Below are 21,986 nucleotides of genomic sequence, written 5' to 3' on the forward strand. Positions count from 1 at the left end.
ACAAATCGCTCAAAAACATCTATTTACAAAATTACCTTTCATGCATGACTGTAAGCTCCACAACATCGACTTCAGATGTCTGTTGGGTTTTTTTTGTTTTTCTTCGGTGTGCCAGACTCTTTTTCTATAACTTGCTTTGACTCCGTAGGTGTTTATCATTCCCATTTTGCAATCACAATGTGCCAGGAAAGCAATGCTTGTCTTTAATTTGCTGCTTTAATGCGGCGAGTTAGCTCGTATTCCTGTGGGGAAGGGATCTGTTGCGGCGTCGGATAACCGACACCGTATAGATCTACTGATTTTCAGGCACGCTGTAACAAATCGGTCTTGCGGCCAACCAGCATCCCCCTCACGGCTTGATGACTTGAAGGCTAAGCCGCTTAGCGAGTGGCAACTCACAAAGGATACCAAGCTTTTCAGACATTGTACGACGTCGAGTTTTGCTCCGCTAAACCTCTTAGTCGTCATTGGGTCCAGGTGTCAGGGTTTAAACGAAATAATGATTTCGGTAGAAGACATAACCCAGTAAAAAGAAGAAGAAGAAAAAAAAAAAAACGCTCTAATGATGCAGCAATGTGGCCTCTGACCTCTCTGGCTGGCGATGACAGTGATGTTGTGCCAGTGCTCCCGCTCGCGGTCCAGCTCCATCGCCGTGGTGATGAGGCCGGTCTCTGGGCTGATACGAAACAGGGCCTCCGGATCCGACTGAGGGTCTATTGAGAATCTGAAGCGGAGAGAGAGAGAGAGAAAGAGAGGAAAAAGTTATCAGAAGAAAGGTGAGGAAGATGAGGAGGGGTAACAAAAAATAAAAAAGTGCCCCAGCAAAAGAAAGGAAGGAAGCAAGCGGAGTTGGCAGCGGGGCACGGAGTGAAAGAAGCAGCCGGGGCAAGTGTGTGAAGGAGCGATAAGGGGGACGGCATTCAAATGGCCAAGGAATTAATATGGGGAGATTATCGTGGCAGATTGGGGCTTTTTTTGAAGTGAAAAGGATTATCAAAAGATCTCCAGCAATATACCGGCTATCATTCTTCCCCACATCTTCACTCCTAGTGCTTTTGCGTTTAATTGGGACATGGTTTTTTGGAGTTGATTAGCTTTTTTTTTTCTATTTCTCTCTACTTTAAACTTCTTAAGTCAGGATCTCCCACAAATGAAAATTAAAGTGCAGAACCTTTTCACACAGTGTAGTTGACTTATGTATAGAAAGTGCAGCTGGGTTATGCGATTATCTGTTTTGTGGATGAATGTATTGACTGAAGTACTAATGCCATTACCTCCTGGTTTTCTTTCTTGTAGAAAGTACACCAAGTCTAGTGCTTCTGAGAAAGTTACTGTTATGATTGCCTTTGTGTACTTTTCTTGCCTTTCTTTCTGTGGAAAGTACCCCTGGTCTAGAACTTATTTGCTTAGCTATTTCTTAATCCTAGATGTAACCACTGAGAGCTTTTGATGCTATAAACTTGTGTTTCTTGCCTTTAACAAATTGGTTCTGGCCTTGTGCTTTTGTTTTTATACTTTATCTCGCTTCTAGACAGGACATAGCTGATGATGCCACTAACTTTAAATACTTTCTGTGTTTTTCTTAAATCATTGCTTCTGTGTTTTTTTGCTGCGACTCCTTCCTGCCGTCCCAATCCTTAGCTACTACCACAGTGCAATAGGGCCATTGTACATAAGAAAGAAAAGGAGTAAATTCCAGCAAAACCTTTTCAAGAATTTAGTTTTTTAATTTCAGAGTTTGAAAAGTAAAAAAAAAAAAATGCTAGAAAAAAACTCGGGAGGAGTAAATTTCCACCAGTCAACTCAGAAAGTTTCAGATAATCTAACAAATTTTCTAGAAAAAACACAGAAATTTTACAGTTTTAAAAGTCAAATCTTTTCAACTTTTGAAATTCAAATTTCCTATTTTGCTTTAGAAAACTTTCTAAGCTTAATATAAACATTTCTGATTGTTTTAGTGGAAATGTACTCTTTTTGAAATTTTTTACCTTCTAGCCCTAAAAGTCTGATTTGACTTTTTTTCCATGAAATGTGTGCATAAAATGTGCCAAACAAATAAAAGCGCCTTGCCTGAAAAGTAAAGTAAAAAGTCCGAATTTTTTTTTTTTCTTCCATTGGCACTAATGCTCTTCCATATACTTGACCTACAAATATGAATCGAGAAAAAACACTGGATGGTTTTGTTCCTCAAAAACAAAGCCAAACATCACTAGCAGTTCATTTAGACGCCTTATGCCTTACCTGATATTATTAGTCAGACCGGTATCGGGGTCTACGGCGCTGACCCGGCCCACGGTGCAGGCTGGTGGGCAGTTCTCAGACACGTCCATGTGGTATTTGGATCGGGAGAACCTCGGGGGCTCATCAGCGTCTAGCACAGCCACTCGGACTGAAGCTCTGTCTTTGAAGGGGCCACGGCGTAGAAAACGAGGATCCACTACGGGGTTCAGGACCTCCACTGAGAAGGAATAGGAGCTCCAGCTCTCATAGTCTACAGGCTGTGGGGAGAGCAACAAAAAAATGGTTTAAAAAATGCCCAGATAAAAAGATTTAAGAATATGAGCACTTAAATATATATTTTTTTCTCAACAGCAAGAAAAGGCGTAAATACTAATGTTTTAAACATCAAATCCAACAATCTGCACTTTCATTTGAACTAATTCTCACACCAAATTATCCGCGGACGGCTGCTGAATTACATATCAAAATCCGCGAGACGGCGCATAATGAACGGTATCAGCACATCAGAGAGGGAGAGCGGCCACGTCCAGAATCGGCTCGGAACAATTTGGAGGGAAATAATCTCACGGTTACCTTCCATGTTGTGACATTTGGATTTCTAAAGAGGCTTCTTTGAAGGTTGCTGTGGGCGGGCGGCTTCTCAGATGGTGGCTTTATTTGTGTGTGTGTGAAGTGAGAAAACGCATTCATGAGGCGGCGATGCTACGGCATCGCCAACGAGATTCCTGACACTCAAAAGTTAAAAAGCCTCTTCAGAACTCAGCCACTGATGTGACTATGTGTTTGCATGTCGCTCCGAGTTGATGTTTGGATACTTTTTGACATGCTGAGACTACAGAACGTACAGCTGAGGAAAACTCTGCCAAGAAGCTGCGTGTATTTGTGGGAGTTGAGAGATTAGCAGGGCTGCACTGAGCAGCCAATCCAGTTTTGTCTCTTTTTTTAGCTTTAGCATTGTTTTCTTCCCACTGCGCTGGCAAAAACTCCTCAATGTGTTGGTGTGAACTGGTAGGAGCAGCTTCCTTATGCATTTGCATTCAGACTCATTTGCTCTGATACCCCTAAATGAAATCACTTTTAAGCAACTCTATCTGTAAGCCCGTCACAGCAAGTCATTAATCTAATTTCAAATTTTAATTAGCTCAATCATTTCCATTCTATTATTTATTTTGAACTGCAATTTTACTTACAGCCTTTTCATAATCCATATCAGTCATTGTTTTGGTTGTAAGTGGTTTTTAATTCTGTTTTATTTATTGGTTTTTGATTTTGGATATTTAACATATCTTTCAGTTGCATTAAGTGCTTTTTAAAAAATTTAAGTTTAAGAGGGCAAACTTGCATTGTTATGCCATTATCAATACATGGCCTGAAAATGGTCGTGATATTAACACATTTATCACAATCGTTTCTGGGGTCATTTATTATCCAGCAAAATTTGCTATTGTGACGAGTTTAGGCACCTGTGCTTGATTTCATCACAAACGTCTATAATCTTAGAGATTCTGTAACGAAGCTCTTTTGTGAAGTTTTAAGATTTAACTTATAAGGCCATATTTTCAGGTTTTCAAAATAAATGTCGCGTGTGGAGGGAAACTAAAGCTGTACCCCTCGCTGAGCACACCATCACAACTTCCCCACGGATAGTAAATCTGGTTAAATGGATCATCAAGAGCTAAATAAAGACCAATTACAACCAAAGACAACTTAGAAGTTGCAAAAAATTTCAGAATGGAGTAGAGTTTTACCTTCCAGCCAGGTGGGGACGCTAAACGTATAACAAGAAGAACAATGGAACGGCTTAAATCTAACAGTATAACATCTAGTCTTGATCCATCCAGTATTGGCAATGCATTCCCTGGCACAAAGTCCAAGAGCATCTTTAATATTCAGTCACTGATGCGACTACATATTTAGTAGCTTATGTTTGGGTATTTTTGACTCCTCTGTGAGTAACAGCAGCACAGTGGAACCACATTTTCCTTTTTGGAGGTTTTAGCCTGTTGTTTGCTCCTGCAGTACTGCCAGAAACTCTGAGATACGTCGTTGCATTTAAATGGAAAAAAAAAACAAGTTACAAAAGTGTTGGTAGGGTTTGTTTCAGAGGTAAAAGTTAAGTTGCACTCTTTGCAGAACTGCACAGCATCTGCTGAGCTGTACAGATGTTACGTCGGCAGATCATTTCCATAAACATTAGAGCTTCCGATGATGAAAGCGCAAACGAAAGCATCCCATCCTATTTTTCACAAACAACGCTTCCCTAGTTTAGAAGACAATCTCCATCTCCATGGAGACTCCCCCATCACCATGGAGACCTGTACCTGGATATAAGGAGCATCATAAATTCCCTTGTATACTTGCATTTATGCAGGTGTAAGAGATTTCATTTGGGATAGAGACTCGGGTAGAGAAGTTATGAAGCCTGTTTTTTCTTCTGTCGTTTCTGTTTTTTTCTGAGGTCTCTGTGTGATTGTGCGCCGCTCTCCTGCCAGCACGGCGGCTCTGAAGCGAAGAGACAGCCTCTGATCTGGTTCGTCGAGATGATTGTTAGCAAGGGGACAGGCACGCACGAGTAATCACACACATCTACTGTCTCCCACCGTCATGCACCTGCTGCTGATTAAATTTCAGAAAAGCAACACGTTTTGAGTCTGGTTCAGAATATCTGTTTGAGGGACGAGTGGGTGTACAAGTGCTTCTTTTGAGCCTGTCTTTTGCTCAAAATGTGTCTTTAAGGGAAGCAATGTATGTGATTCGTCTCGCTGGGATTGGGTGAAAAGAAAAATTTATAAATAAATCATGTTGGATGAATTATAAACGGGACTTCTGGTGGAATTTCCGCTGTCAGCAAAACAGAAAAAAAAAATCACTCATGTGATCCAGTCAGAAGGATAAGTATTGATATTCTCTCCTTCTGCTCTGTGTTTACTTTTTCCCATTCCGAGCCTTAAAGTCCCCCCCAAAAAAAACCCCATAAAATTTGCGGTTTTAGACAGAAATCGGGATTGATTAAAAATTATGCCGAAAAATAAGGGAGTAGAAAGACGGCGCAGTGGAGGCAATTTGCAGAGCTTCTCCGAGGCGCAAAAAAAAAAAAAAAATCAAAACAAACAACAACAACAAACAAAAAGAGCTGCCACGGAAGACAGAGAGACGGAGATCATGATGGAGTGGATGTGTGGAAGGAGGGTAGATGGAGGGAGAATGCGCTCTAACGGGGCCCACATTACTGGGAGAACGAGACAATCTGTCTAAGAAGGAGAGGTGTCACTTACACTGTGAGCGCACACTCATCAACCCCCTCCCTCCATCCAGCTCCATCACTCTGCCACCGCTCCGTCACCACCTCACACACTCCATCACCTATTCCCCGATCAACCAACTCTAATCTTTTTTTTCTCTCCTTCCCTGTAGACTCTGTGTGTGTGTCAAACCGCAGCGCACACATCCTCCTACCCTCATGGGCCCCAACATGAATCAGTTACCATGCAGGCACTGCAACCGTTATTCTGGTGTGCTATGGGTTTATCCACCGCTAGCTCGTGTGAGGTTTACAGCCATCCAACCATGTATGTCTGATTCAATCTCCCAAAGGTTACACTTTATTGAAACGGCACATTCTCAGTCTAGTCTTTAAAGGTGACCTATTATGGTTCCTCGAACAAGTTAGGATAGGTCTAACAAAACATGTTTATTACATTATTTTGCACAAAACCATTCTTGGATAATGAGATTTTAGTCCGGTCAGTGCGGCATATTTTGAGCTCCATTTAAGAGCCTCTTGTCACTTTAAAATTAAGTGACACAGCTGCTGCTGGCCACCCCAATTGTACAACCATAAACTGTTGTGCTGGGTGAACATTTCATGAAAAGCAGAAGTGGAGCCTCCTGCACATATAACAAGAATGCAGTGAGTGGTGTCTGGATGATAAGTCGACAACAACACACTTGTCTTTCCCAGCAGCCATTGTGCAATTCATACAGCGGTAAAACCAAGCGTCCTGAAGCGTCACTTGGGTTGCTAGGTAACAGAAATAACATCCTGCATACTAAGACTTCAACTCGGTAAACGGCACTGAATGCAGACGATACAGTTCAACGTTTTTCTTTTGTTAGAATAAGAAAATGTGAAAAGAACACGTCACTTTCCTTTAACTTCACAATTATGCACCACTTTATCATACCGAATCTCTACCAAACACATCGACGGTCGAGGCCGTAAAGAGACCAAATGTGGGAAAGTTCCAGGAGCGTGAAAACTTTTCCAAGACACTGTATGAGAAGTCCGGATAAGCTGGGGTCTTTTCAGGATTTCGTGCTGTAAGAACAAAACACACACATGAAAGCCAAGCTAGATCCGCACCAGAGCATCCCCGAGGCTGCGGGCGGAGATGTCTCTCTTACAACCTGAAATTGGCAGCAGGAACGCAGACTTCATTAACCCTCAGATCTCCACCTTCACCCAAGGCCAAGGCAGTGATTTAGAGGAATATTAAATTCTTAATATTAATTTAACACTGATGTGGAAGGGGAAGTGCAGAATGAGAAAGCAGGAAGGCATCTATTTACTTAAGAAGGTAAAAAAAAAAAGTCTTTGATAGAAAGACGTTTCCACAGAAGGAACCTTTGAGGGGAGGAATAAAAATAAATAAATAAATCAACAAAAGCTGACTTTTTCATATTTCTGATCAGTTTCCCAAGGATTTATGCACAATCTATATAAATATACCAACAAGCATTCTCTAGCAGCTAACAACCCATGAGGGGAAAAAAACCCCAGCAGGGATTGTTAAAATTGGTAAACACGACATTCTAACTTCACTATTCTTGCCTGATTCAACCAGCAGGGGAGCGAGTAAGAGTGCTCCTCAAGCTGCCGCGGCGGAGCTGGTTAGGGCGCAAATGAGCAGAGGGAGCAGTGATGAGTCAGGAAAATAAATACATTATTTCCTCATTATTTTAATAGTCGCCACCTTTTCGCAGCGAAAATGGCGCATGCTCCTCCACAAAGGCACGTTTGCAGATAGGATTCCTTGTTTGAAGTGTGTAAAATACAACACACAGCTTGGACGTTTCACAAGACCCGTCGCTTTAGGCAGGCGACACAGACAGGAGAGTATAAACAGTGACCAAACGTCTTACAGAAAAGGAAAATATTTGCTCAAATTCATGTCGAACTCAATTTAACGCTGACTGACAGCTGGTGAAAACAAGAGCTCAAGCTGCAGTATTCAGCACCTTTTGTTTTTGACAACAGCATAAGGAAACACTTTCAAAATAAGGACAAAAGGAGTCGAATTTAAACAGAGACCAAATTTGTGATGGAATTTTAAATATTTAGGTGAAGGTTTGAGTCAACGGTGCGTTTCTCCCTAATTTGATGAATGGCTCTTCCATTCAAAGCCGCAATGTCCCATTCACCTTAAAACCGGGAACACAAACCTGTCAAAGATGTTCAACATTGGAAACAAAAAAAACTATTTAGATATGCAAACTGTTGAGCTCGGTGAACATTTCATGCCTTTAGACATCCCTGTGACTGGAAGCTGACTTTGTTGAGATGCACGAGTTTATTGCTGCACCCAGCACTATTTATTATACATATGGCAGCCAGATTGAATTTTGAGGTAGATCTCAGTAAATCTTATTACAAATGGAACACAGGAGCAAGTTTTAGTGTCGACACTTCTCACAAAAAAACAAACAGTTTCTTTCACAGCACAAGGCTGCTTAGTAAGGGGATTTGTAAATTCTATTTCCGTTTTTTCCTCATTTGGTAAAGATCAAAGAAGATGAAAACACTGCAACTCAGTCAAAACACGTCTGTGTTGCTTCGCGAAAACATGATTTTGAACACCTTTCGCTCCTGAAATAGAGGCTCAGGAATTGTAATTTAACAATGTGGCTGTATGTTTCGCAACTTATTGCCAGACGAGAGCCGAGACATAAAACCTAATTAAACTAATTATATCGTTAAGATACTTATAATAACTGAGTCTCTATCATAAACCACTAATATTAACACTAATGTTAATACGTCTGCTGTTATGATTTATGAACACTGCAGAGATTTAGGGAAGTGATTACCGGTTGACCTCTTCTGCTCACCTCCAACTCTGTCTTTTGGCAGCTGCTCGGTAAGCTCCACCATTTGTTTTGTGATTTTGAACAGTTTCAGCGTCTGCAACTGTTGAAAATCATCGAGACTGACCAGAGCAGCTCAGACCTTCCTGAGCCTGCAGATCTCAGACTGTCTTAGACTGACAGCAACATGCCAAGAAAATGAACTAACAGCATGTTTTTAAATGAATCTGAGAACTTGTTTGCTTTCTGCAACTGCGCTGAAACACAAACTGAAACGCGTCTATATCTGATTTCTGAAGGATCAGAAATCCCACACGGTCGTGTGAGGAAAAGAAGAAGAGGAAACACCCGGCGAGTGGCAGCTGTGAGGATGAAGATGTTTTCTTTGCAAAGTCTCGATGTCAGAGGAGAATAAGCAGATGGTTTGCAGATGATAGAGAGACATCAGTAGCACAAATAAGGACTTGCAACAATGAAGTGTGCAGAATAGATTCGCTGAACGCATGACACGGAGCCTTGAAGCAGATGGGCGACAGCAGCAGAACACCAAGGCTGGTGCTGGTGCGACAGGAAAACAGGCTACAATTCACACAAGTTCAGCCAAAGTGAGCAAAAAAAGCCTGGTCTGATGAGTCTCAGTATCAGTTGTGACAATCAGGTGGCAGACGTCAAATTTAGCATGAATATCATAATAGCACAGAGCTTTTAGCTTTCTCTTAGCCAAGGTTTAGTCATATGGAGGAACATGTTGAAGTTGGTTATGGCCTTTAAGTCCAGGGGGAATAAATTCAATAATACTGGCCAAAATAAGTCCGACATAAAGGATTTTTTGCTATTACTTCCAGCAGTCATTGGACAGGCCAGGTCGCTAGTCCATCACGTTTTACTTTAAAAAAAAAATAAATAAAAACCTCATTGTTATTTTCATTCAGCTTAGCCACCTGAGTGGAATGGTTTTCAATTAAAGAAAATATTTTAAAAAGCTTCAAATTACAAAACTGTTTCAAACGCAGTTCATTTAATAAATACAATTAGATGAATTTATATTGATGTACACCTAACTTGATTTTTGTTTTGTTTGGTTCAACTTAATATAAAACAAGTTTATTTAAACACTGAATAACTTTTTGAACGTTTTCTTCGTGATGACAAGTTAACCAGTTATTCTTGTTGAAAGCCTCATTCCCTCCGACATTTTCCAGCACTACTGAATGAAAAGTAAAATAAAACTCCACCAAAAGTAAGGCTAAAAAAGTGACCACTGCGGTGCCGAAATAAATGTGACCGTGGAAGAAAAATACAACCTTAGAGAGACACATTTAAGAGTTAACTTATTTTCTCATCTCGGGATAAGCATCTATCCCTTCCCATACAAACATGTAACGCTTTCATTCAAGTGTTTCAATGAAATTAGCCTGATCGCGGAGTGGAAAATTAATTAATAACATTGACAATTAAAAGACTGAACCAGTTCACCGTGCAGTTACAGACAACATTCGCTGATTCCATTTACCCGGAATTAGCTGATTTATACACTTTTAGCAGGAAGATCATTACACTCAGTGGCATTCTTTAATCAAAACAAGCAAGTCTAAGAGCGTATCTGGCGAACATTTACAGATAATCATCTACTTAGGCAGAAGAGCCTCCAACAGATTGACATTGAGGAAACATAATTGGCCCGTGGCCCTCGTGCGAGCGCAGACAGCGCACCGTCTCCTCAAACCGCCCTCGTGTTTTCACGCCCACGCGCTCCACAAGTGTGACCTTCCCGCGTCCAGTGATGTCGTGCTCCAACAGTCCCTCTTTTGAAATTCTAATTCCTATTCAATTTCCCTTTCAGATTCGGCTCACAGTAAGCAGAAATTAATCAGCTAGCCCGCATGCTAGACTGGCAGAACATAATACGGCTCTCCTGGAGGAGGCCCGCTCACGGCCACGCGCGAATTTCCACCGCGTGTGTTTGTGAGTGAGCGCGCGCGTTTTAACGGGGGTAACTGAAAGGTGGGATCTCGAATTAGCAAGGTGATGACTCTCTCTACCTCTACTACACCCGAGTGAAAAAAAAATTTAAGAAATAAAGATTTCGCTCGAATGTAAATGAAGATGAATTTTGCATATCCTTCCCCTTCGCCTCCTCCTGTGTGTTCATCGCGGTGTGCTGTTTTACAGGTTTCTGTACGTGCTGTGCCCTGCCGTCCTTGGCAGCTGGTTCTCTCTCTCTCTCTCTCCCTTTTTTTATTTCCTGCATTCTAAATCAAGATCATACATCACATTTGTCTGATGACAAACACAGCTTTGGACGTTTCTGCCAACAAGCCCAGCTGCAGAGTTGAGAGAACAAAGAGCCTGCTAAATCTCCCTTTTGACTCTGTCTGCCATCTTCCCTTCCCCTCTGTCACTTGTCTCCTGCGTTCTGTCACCGTCTTGCGCCACCCTTCAAGCTTCCTTTTATTTCTTTAAACCTACGGGCAAAACATCGGTCTGACCCTCTATCTTTTCTTTTTTTTTGTGCTAATTTTCCCCATCTCTCTATTTTTTTCCCCTCTGAGGAGATTAACACAATCTCTCCTCGGTGTGAGAAAACAAACACAGATAATCCTGAGCGCGCTGCTGGCGTGTGACCGGGGATTAGCCAGCCGTTTTAAGTGAGAGCATATGGAAATAATAACGGCGAACGCATCGTCTAGTTTGTCCCCCTCCCGGCCCCCGTCTCTCAGGTAGGAAGAATGAAAGGCACACAAAACAGCGCGAGCTTTACACACCCCAAAGAGCACACCTGAAACGTGAAACCTGCTGGTGAATCGGGATACAGACACCATTTCATATTTCACATGTTAATGCTGCCATTGTGATGGCGTCTGTAGTGATCCCACTTTGTAATACGACATGCTATTAGGAGCGGTGTACATGTGTAATGAGGTGTTTAAAAAAAAAAAAAAAAAAATCACAGTTGCCTCTTTTTCTTTTTTTGCGCAAATCGTTAACAGTTTGCTGTGACAGAGATTAGAAATGCAGCTGCAAACATTTAACTACCCATCTGTGGCGGGAAAAATTTTACTCCTCCCCAAGATACCCACCTCTGTTAGACTAACTGAGCCACAATGGATTCATCTCAGCGAAGTGAAACTTGTCACCTCCAGGCGCCTGTTAAAGGGATAGTTCACATTTTTTTTCGTGTGAAGCTCCATTTGAAGGAGAGGATTTGTGGAAGGCCCATCTGAAAACGCGCCACCAGTCCTGGAGAGACGCCCTGGTTTAGACGTCTCCCTGTTCCATCAAAGCAAATTAGTGACTGAATTACGGAATTACTGTGAATTCACACCAGGAAATGTTTGCCGTTTGCTTGGTCCAGACAAAAAGCAGACAATTTTATTTCTTCTGGAGCAATTAGCTTTCTTTTCTTTTTTTTTTAAACCAGACTGTAATTTGTAAACAAAAGCCATGCAAAGACAATGTTGCTCCCATTCGACCGGACTGATGGGAGACGGGACAAAGTAAAAACCTGGGGGAAAAAAGACCTAACCTCTGCATGTGTGTTTGCAAATTTGTGCTGTTATTAAAACTGCAGTATCATCTTGAATATCAAGAGCAGCTCATACAATGCAGATTTAGCGATGTGATATTAATTTTGGAACGCCCTCTAACCCGCAACATGCTGGCAGCAGCATCGCCAAGCAGAAAACAGCAGTAATGGACCTTACCACAGGGGCCGTTTTTCATTGGCTGATGCCCATTCTACGTGGTCACGTGCGTGGCCGTCTCACAAACACACTTAGCTTCCCGTTAGCTAAGTACAGCATAAAGGCAGAACTGATACAACTTCTACACCTTGAAGCCTGTCTGCTACACAGTCTTACGTTAGCTAAACAGATCAATATGCAATGTGTCTGTATCTGACAAACACTAAAGATTTTATTTGAGCAGAAAAGGCTTTGGACTAAACTGTTACTCCTGTTAGCCACGTTAGCACCAAGTACAGCTAGTCAATCAACCATCGCTGTGTTCAGGGAAGCGCTGATTAATAATCGAGAAATAAATATCAAGCCTGGAAACTTGATATCGTAACGGACTGAATGTTATGTTTTTAACGTAATCTTTGCTCGTCTCGCGGGGCGCAGGCGGTTGCCACGGTAACAGGTGTGCTTAAGCTACAAAGAGAGAGAGAGAGAGTAAAAAGGTAGGAGTGGTTTTGAGTTGATCACCTGTTCAGTTATTTTACCTTTGTTTACCTTTGCTGTGGCTCATTACAGCCGCTGTAGTTTCTAAACGTTGGACTAATTTCCTCGTTCGTTTGTGAGTTTACGTCTTTCACAACAAACATCAAATAGAACAAATATATTTCATAACATTTTAACAAACAAATGGCTTCTACCGCGGTAATTATGTGAAATTAAATTAATTATATCCCAACTTCAGAAGATTTGCCTTTACCTTTACAGAGCTCTTTGGTTCCTCCTATCAGACTGCAGCTTCTCGTATTGACGTCATCAAACCAAATGTCAGATCTACCATAACTGACTGACACCTGCTGGCCTCAGGTTTGCAACCAGCTTGTGACTGAGAAACCAGTAACCTCCTCCCAGATGATGACATGAACTTGTTAGTTCCTCTGTCCATTTAGTAGCTGACATATTGTGAAAATCCGGTAGAAATGATGCACTAATCCAGTCATGTTTACATAGAAATAACGGGCTGCCAGGCTTTGTTTGTGAGACTTGCGGTCACGTGGGTCGGTTGTGGGCGGAGCTTGGTAAGGTCCATTGGAGACATTGAAAGGCTCATTTTTACCATAATTCTAAGGTGGTTTTAATGCCCCAAAATATGTGAAATGGCTCCCTTTTCCTTCATAAGTAAAGTGGAAGCTTTAGAAATCTCTAAAAGTCTAAAGAATGTATGGCTAGTGCACAATTATAAGTTTAACTTCTCTAAATAGTTTGGATTTTGAATTAAAGGGTAAAATGAAGATTCAAACATTAGCATCAGCTCTTAGCTAGTCACTGCATTTTGTTCAGCAGTCTGTATCAGTTGATCTACTTCTTATGTTAATATTAGCCTCAAATACAGTAGAGGTGTCAGAGACAATATTTGTACCCGGAGCTTATTAAAGCTTAGGCTAAACTAGCATTCTGACAGCCGTTTGCAAGACACACTTCACTTTGGCGAGAGATATTGTCGCTTTTTCCGATTACGCTTTTAACCCGTTGGTTAAAATCTCCACTGCTTTTCATTAACCCTCTTCATTTAGCGCCTGAGTATCCAGCTCCAATCGGGTTTTAGATGTCTCTGCTCCAAGGCAGCCAACCGGGTTCAGCAGAGGCCGTGTTGATGAACCATGATCAGACTGGGGTGTGAACTGGAAAAGAACTAAAACACGCAGTATGCTAGCTACAGAGGACTCACTTGGTACACCGCTGTTTGAGTGGAAATCCAGATCAGCTGGTCAGAAAGGTTGAGACCAATGGAGACATATGAAGCCTAGGTGCAAATTCAAACTGGAAGACTCTTTTATCCCCACCAGGACCTGTTAATTGAAGCGACCTGCCCACAATCGTCGACCTATCAACGCTGGACCAAGCCACGTCACATCCAATCATCGACCAAGTCCCAGCTGATAAGGACCTTCATTCATGGTGTCCTTCGCTCTCCAGCCGAGCTCAACCCACCACCACCCCTTCTCCTCCATTCGCCCGGTCCTGAGGCCCGCACCCTCCTTCAACCTCCACCACCAGTGCCGGGCCCTGGGGGGATGACGTTCCTAACAGCATCGGGGATGCTCATCTGAAGCCTATCGCTAACGCTGCGATAACCGTTATCCCCAGCTGGGGCCCGAGCGCCAAAGACTTCAAATTCTGTTTGTCAATAAACTCTTCTAATTGTCTTCTTATCTCCGTCTGAGTCTCTCCAGATTGAACTACTAGTTTAAAAAGACCAATTAAAAAGAAAAATGAAAAAATAAAATGTTTTTTTAATGAACTGCACTGGGTAGGTTATTTACACAGAAGCCAATAATTATTTAAGAGTAATTGCACTTTTAATGCTCTTCCTGCACGGGAAACATACAAGGTAAATAACGTGTAAGCACATAGACAAGCATGATTAACGGCACTAAGACCATCCTCTTTGCTCTTATTGGTTGTTTCTGACCGAGAGTGGAGCAATTCTGCAGATGGGAAGAAATGGAAGAGCTCGATATTATCTGTCTCACTTCACACTGTGAGTACAGAGTGATAGTTTTAACAAATTATGTAAAAGACATATTTTTCACAAACTGTACCTACTGTAGCTTTATGGCTCCCGCCACTGTCTCCTTTCGACCAACAGAAAACGGTGTCGAGTAATGTTTAAAAAAAACCCTGCCAACTAAAAACCATTATGCTAATTCTGCAGCTAATTTGTCAGTTTTTCCTCTCATTACGAATCACTTCTAAGCGGCAAACAAAGAGATGTAAACAGACTGAGAAATGAACTAGACGAAAAAGTGGAAATGAACTCCGACTACGCTACTCGTGAAGACGGACAGACACTGGCCGTCTGTGAGCGCAAACGCGTACCCGGACTGAGTCAGACCCTCAGACAAGCCGAGGGCTCGGCCTGACATGGCCTCCAGACAGAACGCGGAGGCAGGACGAGGCGAGGCAGCCGGGGAGAGATGCTGCGTTAGCGTGTTTGCGTGCATGTACGCCCGTCGCGTCTCGCTCCCTTTTTCTGTATTCGCCTGACGTGTGAGGAGCTCAGACAGGGAGAGAGCAGAATGCAAAGAGGCAGGAGCCGATGATGACAGGGCTGGGAGAGACGTAATGGCAGGGTGGAGGTTGGAGGGGTAGAAGAAAAGTGGGAGAATTCCTTTGTTTAAATTGTATTTCCAGGTGCTGATGGGAAATAAGCAGAGATAAGCAGGAGACGGCCTCAGCCCCCCCCTACCTCCAGACTCGCAGGGTGTTAATGACCCAGCTTTCGTTGCAAGTCGCTACCCCGGTTTCACCCATCCTCCTCTTTGTGATGCTCCCTTCCCTTTTTGTCTCAGTCTTCATTTCTCCAAATTTTTCTCAGCCTTTTCCCCATTTTGTCATCAAACATTCTCTTCTCTCTTGCAGCCTTCTTTTAACTGTCTCCCAAATCCTTGCTCTCCCCTCTCCCCTCTCTCTCATCTCTGCTACTTCCTAATCTGCTGTTAACCCTCCTGCAGCTCCCACCCACCTCCCGTCTGACATGACGTTCTGAGGCAAAGGCGAACGCTGCATTCCTGCTCTCCCTTTAGTTCTCTTCCGCTCCCCGGCAGTTTAAACACGGGGAGCCGCGAGGTCAAGTGTGCGTCATCGATGCGGGCTTCTGTGTTTCTCTGCGGCTTCAGCTCGCATGTGTAGGTGAGCGTCCACGCTCACTACCCAACCGCGGCCTCCGTGCACGAGAGGACGCTTCTCGCAGACGACCGGCCGGAGAGATTCTGCCCACAGCTGCGATGCGGCCGTGGAGGTCAAGTCCAGGCGCTCTGGTATCACAAGTGGTTCCGCTCCGAAGCCCTTCTCTCCCTGAAGGCACAACGACGGATCTTTCGATCCGCTTTAAATTTCTCACCGCGCGAGAGCCGTCTTTGCTCCAAAATATGAACACAAGGGCATGCGAGTCATTACAACATACCCTGAACGTGCACATAAAATGCCTGCGTAAAAATTCAAAATTTCCTTCTTTTCTTTTTCCTTTCCGGGTTTAATGAAGTCAAACAGACGGTGGCTTAGCGCTAATTTAACACCTTGTTTATTTTAATTCTATTAAAGTTATGAACTGCTTCACATTCTATTAAGTAAAGTGTGTATTCCCTTAAAGGATTAACTCCCTTTTCATGCATCCTCAGCTGTTTGTTTCTTAATTGTCCAGATATCAGCCACGTTTATTCACTCACAAGGGCTTCAAATAAGAGGCGGGAGCTGGTGGAAAAAGCCTCCAACAGGAACAAAAGGCAGCCATTTTAGTTTTATTCCAAAGAGCTCAGTGATTTAGATTTTCTTACTTTTCTATCAAACATGGCAGTAACCTGGTCCAACTTAATTTCACGACCTTTCGTCGTGTCTTGGCAGACCGATAAAAGCGATTAAAAACAAAACAAAGGCGAATACTTCATAAACTTTTCTTGGATTTCCAAGAAAAGTCACCATCACAAACTTCAAGCGTCTTTTCCTATTTAATGCAAGAGAAACAAATATGAAAAGTGTGGCCTTCATGCGTGTTCAACTTAATTTTTACTCTCTTACCCCGGAATAAAATCGTGCACAACAACTTCCCTTCAGAGACTACGGTGTAAAATGCTGTGTGGCAGAAAACTGACAATGCTCATCATCCTGAACACATCATCCCTAATGTCAAACACGCTGGTGGCGGCATCAGCCTGTGTGGATGTTTTTTTTTCTTTTCCAGACGGAATTAAAGGCGAGGTAATGTCGGAGGAAAACATATTAGAGAAAGCTCAAAACTCGAGTCTTGACTTGTGTTTACACTTTCTCTAAGTAACAATGGAAAACAATAACTTCCAACAATTTGTTAAGTATACAAGCCTGCCTACTAAGTTAATCAGACAGGGGTGCCATGGCAATATGAAATGCATGAATAAAACTATAATTATTGGTGTGTACTGTTTTAAAAAAAAAGGTCTGTGAGCTATGGTACCAATCAGCAACAGATACAGTGACATGATGTTATAAATAAAGCTAATATATCTCCATTAATGTACAGTAAATATGCATTTTTGTGGGGGTTTGGTCGAAACTGTTTAAAGTGTAAAAAACTCAGGGGGAACTACAACGCTCTCTCGGTTCGTCAGGAGATTCAGCAGTTTGGTCCCACGTGTGCACCGAGGATTAGGACAGAAGCTGTAGCCTGATGCATTAACGTGTCTGTTGGGACTTGTACCTGATTCATTCAAAATACATAAAGAACACAATATTGACATGGAGGTCGGGATGGCAACGATGACAAAGTGATGAGCCGCCATCACTTCTGTTGTGGAAGAATATCATCTTTGATACTGAGACCGAGGTTCTCGATGAACAGTACCGCCTGTTCGACCGCAGATCAAATGTAACCCATCCTGAAAGTGACGAGGCAGAAGGACCCTCATGAGTGTTGCCGTCTGTTATTTGTCGTTTATGCGACGCTGTTTGGGATCTGCGTCTGTGTAACGTCTGTATGAGCTGAAGCTTTAAAATATATTACATTTAAAAAATGTTCTTTAAAAAAAAAAACAAAAAAAAAAACCCCACAACAAGACTTAGAAAGGATGTTCGCCTACTCTCTCCCTTCTAATCTGACTCAGACCGAACAATTCAAGACTGGAGCTTATTATGAATTTATGCCGCACTTTTTAGATTTTAATTTGCGAAGCAAAAAAAAGGAAAGCGCGTCTCACTTCTTTTCACTTTGAAGTTACAGAAACACCACGCTGTTGCCCGTTTGTTGCCAGTCGTTTGACCCACAAAAAAACTGTTTAAAATTTTGATGCGTTTAATGATTTCATGCGTTCAAGACCATTTTTGCGCTGTGCGCTGTGTGTTCGTCAGTGGTAAAATCCTAAGAAAACACGACATATTTGAGGTTGCAACGTGACAAAATAGGAAAAAAAAGTTCGAAAAGCAGGAATATTTTTGCAGGTCCCTGTCGTGGCGCTGTGGGCGGGATACGCTCACTGCAGTTGTTTACTGTACGTCCAATTTACCCCCCCGCCTGTTGTACGCTATCGATTCCCCTGGTAAACACATCCTTTTCTCTGTCTTATTCTGTCATATTTTTGCCCCAATGTCCTCCTCTCTCCCTGTAAGATATTCTCCCTGTGTTAAATTCATCCCGACTAGGTTTTTTTTTTCCTCCCATTTTAGCCTGCTTGCCTAGCTGTCTATATGCCTTCCTCTCTTCCTCCCCGCGCTTCTCACTCTCTGGCTGTGCTTATTTTTCTGTGCGAGGCTGTCACTGATTTCATAGCTCTTGCTGTCTGTGCATCTCTCTCTCTGTCTATTTGCACATCTCTCTCTCTCTCTCTAGTTCCCTCTGCCTCTTATTCCCTTGTTATAGTGCACTCTCTCCTGTCACTGCCTTGCAGGACCTCATTTAAACACGCTCCCCTCACTGCTGCCATCTCTTCATCCCCACGTCTCTTTCTCCCTCATCATTCCGGGCTCCTTACCTTCCATTTCTTTCCTCTTGCGTCTTACAGCCCCCCCTCCGCCCTCATCCTGCTCCCCCTCATCAACTTGCTTCTCTTCAAAGAGACTTTCAGAGGGTCTGGAGTCCCTGCTCTACATGTCGCCCTCAAGTTCTGGATTGTATGTAACGTGACACCCTGTTGAATTCACACCTGCATCCTTCATCTACATGCATCAGTCTGCGTCTCAACAGGCTTACAAGCAACAAATCAGAAAAGATCGTGTAAAATGTCGACTTTTGTCAATATTTTTAGATTTACCTCTAAAAGCGGCAGTGTTCAGCGCTTAACACATATCTTTTATTTGTAATTTTTGCTTTCAGTCGCGCTGAAATGTTTCAGAGGCAAGCTAATTTTAATATCAACGCTATGCGAGAGGATTAGGGCCACTGAAAAATGAAAAGATTCCGACTTTAATCTCGGAATCCTAATTTCTGAGACTAAAGTCAGAATTCTGAGGAAAAGTTGTGAGATTAAAGTTAGAAATCTGACTAATTTCAAAATTCTGTGGGAAAACAAGTCAGAATTGGAGGGGAACATGTCAAAATTATGAGATTACATGCACAATTCTGGCATTAAAGTAAGAATTTGGAGGAGAAAAAGTCACAATTAAATTATTTTTTTCAGTGACCATAGTCATTTTCTGTACAAAGCAAGCCTATAATAAAAAAAAGAAAAAAAACCAAAAAGTATAAGTTTTCAAATTCAGTTAGGGCAAAAAAATTATTTTCAAACCACTCAGACTACTTTAAAAAAATTTATAAAAAAATACAAATTAAACCCTAAACCTAATGACTCATTGCCATGCCGGTAACGTTTTGTGAAAACTAAAAGTATGATCTAAAAGAATAAGTTCAAAGGTCTGGAGATGCATAGGAATCGCTGAACGAGGTTCTTGGTTAATAAGCTTCCCTGACTTTATTTTAGGGCTGGGCAAAACAGCTGAAAAATAAAATCTCTTGGTGGTTATGTTCATACCCAAAACCAATTCTAGCCCAATTTTTTTCCTTATTTTCCTTTTTTAAAAGGACAAATGATGGATATGTTAAAAAAACAACAACTTTTATTTCAATCATCCCTTCTGGCAGTCGACCTGAATTCAAAGCTCAACCAAACGCAAGCTGTAAAACAAGATGGCCGGCCCTGGACAGACTGGCATCACTGTGATTTATGGAAGCCCGAAGAGTGCGTTAGTGAAGAAGAAAAACATCAAATCCAGATTTTCGAAATATCAAATCCTCATGAACATCAGAGTGACTTATTAGCACACCCTACTTTATTCTTTTGGTTGCTGTTGTCAGGGTGAAAACAGTTTAGACATATAATCAAATTCTCCCAAAGCAGATTTGAGATTTCACAGAGTGGAAAAGTTAAATAAACCTCTGAAGGATCCCTGAGCTGTCTAAAGAGTTTACTCAATTTACTATCGAGTTCTGTCAACTTTCCTTCACATGTACAGAGCTTCGGTATAATATCCATACATTTTGTCCTGAGTACAAACACAAACCTCCATAAATTATATTTATTCTATGAGACAGACCAACTCAAAGAAGTATGTGAAACTGAAGCGCGAGAAATAATCTCTTCAAATTTTCCGCAAAGAGGAGCTCAGTTTTTTCACAGAATATCTGACTTGTGTAATACTGTCACGAAATAGGGATAGTTTTAACAAATATGTAAAAAATTAAATAAAATTTCATTTTTGTAAAAGTTACCTACTGCTGTTGGAAGCTAAATATATTTTACAAAGAAGAATGGCTTAAACTTCAAAGTTTGGATGTGAAAATCCTGTAAAAAAAAAAAACTATTCCAGAAAAAACAAACAAAAAAACTTGTAGCTTTAATTACAGCAAAACGTTCTTCTATAAAGTATCGACTCAGGGGGCCGAATACAAAATGTGGGCTACCCCTTTTTCATTTGGAAGAACACAAATGAGAACATTTTTTTCTCCCGCCTCAAAGATCTCAAGTTACTTTTGTGTTGCTGAACGACATCAAACCTGAACATTTTTGCAGGGGAACTGAGACAGACCGCATTGTTGGGTCCAGGCCTGTTCAGCGCGCGCATGCCTGCCTCAATAATAGAGCACTTAGCACATGCTGAGCGGCGATGTCATGTTCGAAAAAACCCTCAGTGACTGACACCCCGCGGATCAGACACACTTCTGACATCATTAAAAATGAATTCTGTGTGTTTTCATTGAAGCTCCGGGGAGGCTTCTGAAGAGCTCATTTAGCATGAAAGTGTCATGTCGCACACTGGCTTCCCACAACAGCCTCTCCTCCACCGCGTGTCCGATCGGAGACCGGTTGCGAGCGTCGGTTTCACGGGAGCGTGATTATTGGAAACGGCAGGCGGCTTTGAAACTGAAAGGGATCCAGCGTTACGCTACGGGGATCTATTAGGCAGCTGCACTCCGAATGGGAATGCAAAAAGCCTCAGCAATCCACGCAAACTGTCAAAACACACCTCAGCGGTGGTCAAAACACTTTTTCAGTAATTTGCACTCTGCTTCAAAAAAAAAAACCAAAAAAAAAACCGGAGGGAGGCATTTGCATTTAGATGCGCGGCGCTTTAATTGATTTCCGTACAGATGTTTCATTGTGTTTGCTGTAAACAGATGGAAATATTGATTAAGAAAAAAAAGGGAGTCTGGTTCATTGCGAGTGAATCAAGCAAGAAATTGAGCTTGTTGTTGTCAGAAAGCCATCAAAAGGCTGCCTATCCGATGGGAGAGGGATGCAGAGAAAAGGTAGGATGAATACAGATTAGCTGGATTCAAAAGCAGGAAGGGAAAAAAAAGAAAGAAAGCTGAGAGAAGAGGCTGCTAATTGATGAGCTGCGTAAAACCTTACAGGCTTACAGTGGTTTCTGTTTATTTCCAGGTAATTCTACTTTAATGGGCTTAGACAACATGTTGTTAGCTATGCTTTGACTCTAAACAGCTTTCTTCTAAAGACCTTCCCACGTTACCTGTGTCATCCCCTCATCATCTGTTCCCCGTCTGCCTATGCTCTCCAAAACCTCTCACACACAGCTAAGGGGGAGGGGGTCTCTTTTAGTTTTTTTTCTCCTCTTTCCCAAACACACAATCAACGTTTTCCTTCTCGGTTTTTTGTAACCGGACCTGCATCCTGACCCCGCGTCATCCTCTGTCCTCCTCCTCTCACCTTGTTGAGGGTGATGACCGCCTCCTGGCTCATGGCCGTGATGTTGAAGGTCTCCCCCGTCTCCCCCTCCAGGATGGTGTACTCCAGCTTGGCGTTCTCGCCGAGGTCGGCGTCGGTCGCGGAGATGCGTCCAATCTCGGCGCCGGGGATGGCGAGCTCGGAAACGGAGAAGGACCACATGCCTGGGAGCAGACGCACGGAGACACGTGTTAGGGTTGAAGCGCCACCCGTTAAATAAATATGGAATTGTCCCTTAAATGATATAGAAATATTCCCCATATTGTTGAGTCATCTTGTC

At 42.3% G+C, this 21,986-nt stretch overlaps 1 protein-coding gene across 2 annotated transcripts in view; it reads right to left on the reverse strand.

The window, feature by feature from the left end:
• Window positions 1-21,986, reverse strand: part of LOC102236017 — a 231,392-nt gene that overhangs the window by 29,855 nt on the left and 179,551 nt on the right. For both annotated transcript variants that reach the window (XM_023335753.1, XM_023335752.1), the window contains 3 exons: window positions 21,689-21,870; window positions 2,242-2,498; window positions 588-724 (listed from right to left, as the gene is read on the reverse strand). In XM_023335753.1, coding sequence (XP_023191521.1) covers window positions 588-724; window positions 2,242-2,498; window positions 21,689-21,870 — 576 coding nt within the window. The remainder of the gene's footprint in view (window positions 1-587; window positions 725-2,241; window positions 2,499-21,688; window positions 21,871-21,986) is intronic.

This window comes from Xiphophorus maculatus, chromosome 6 (assembly GCF_002775205.1).
Source record: "Xiphophorus maculatus strain JP 163 A chromosome 6, X_maculatus-5.0-male, whole genome shotgun sequence".
Lineage (NCBI taxonomy): Eukaryota > Metazoa > Chordata > Actinopteri > Cyprinodontiformes > Poeciliidae > Xiphophorus > Xiphophorus maculatus.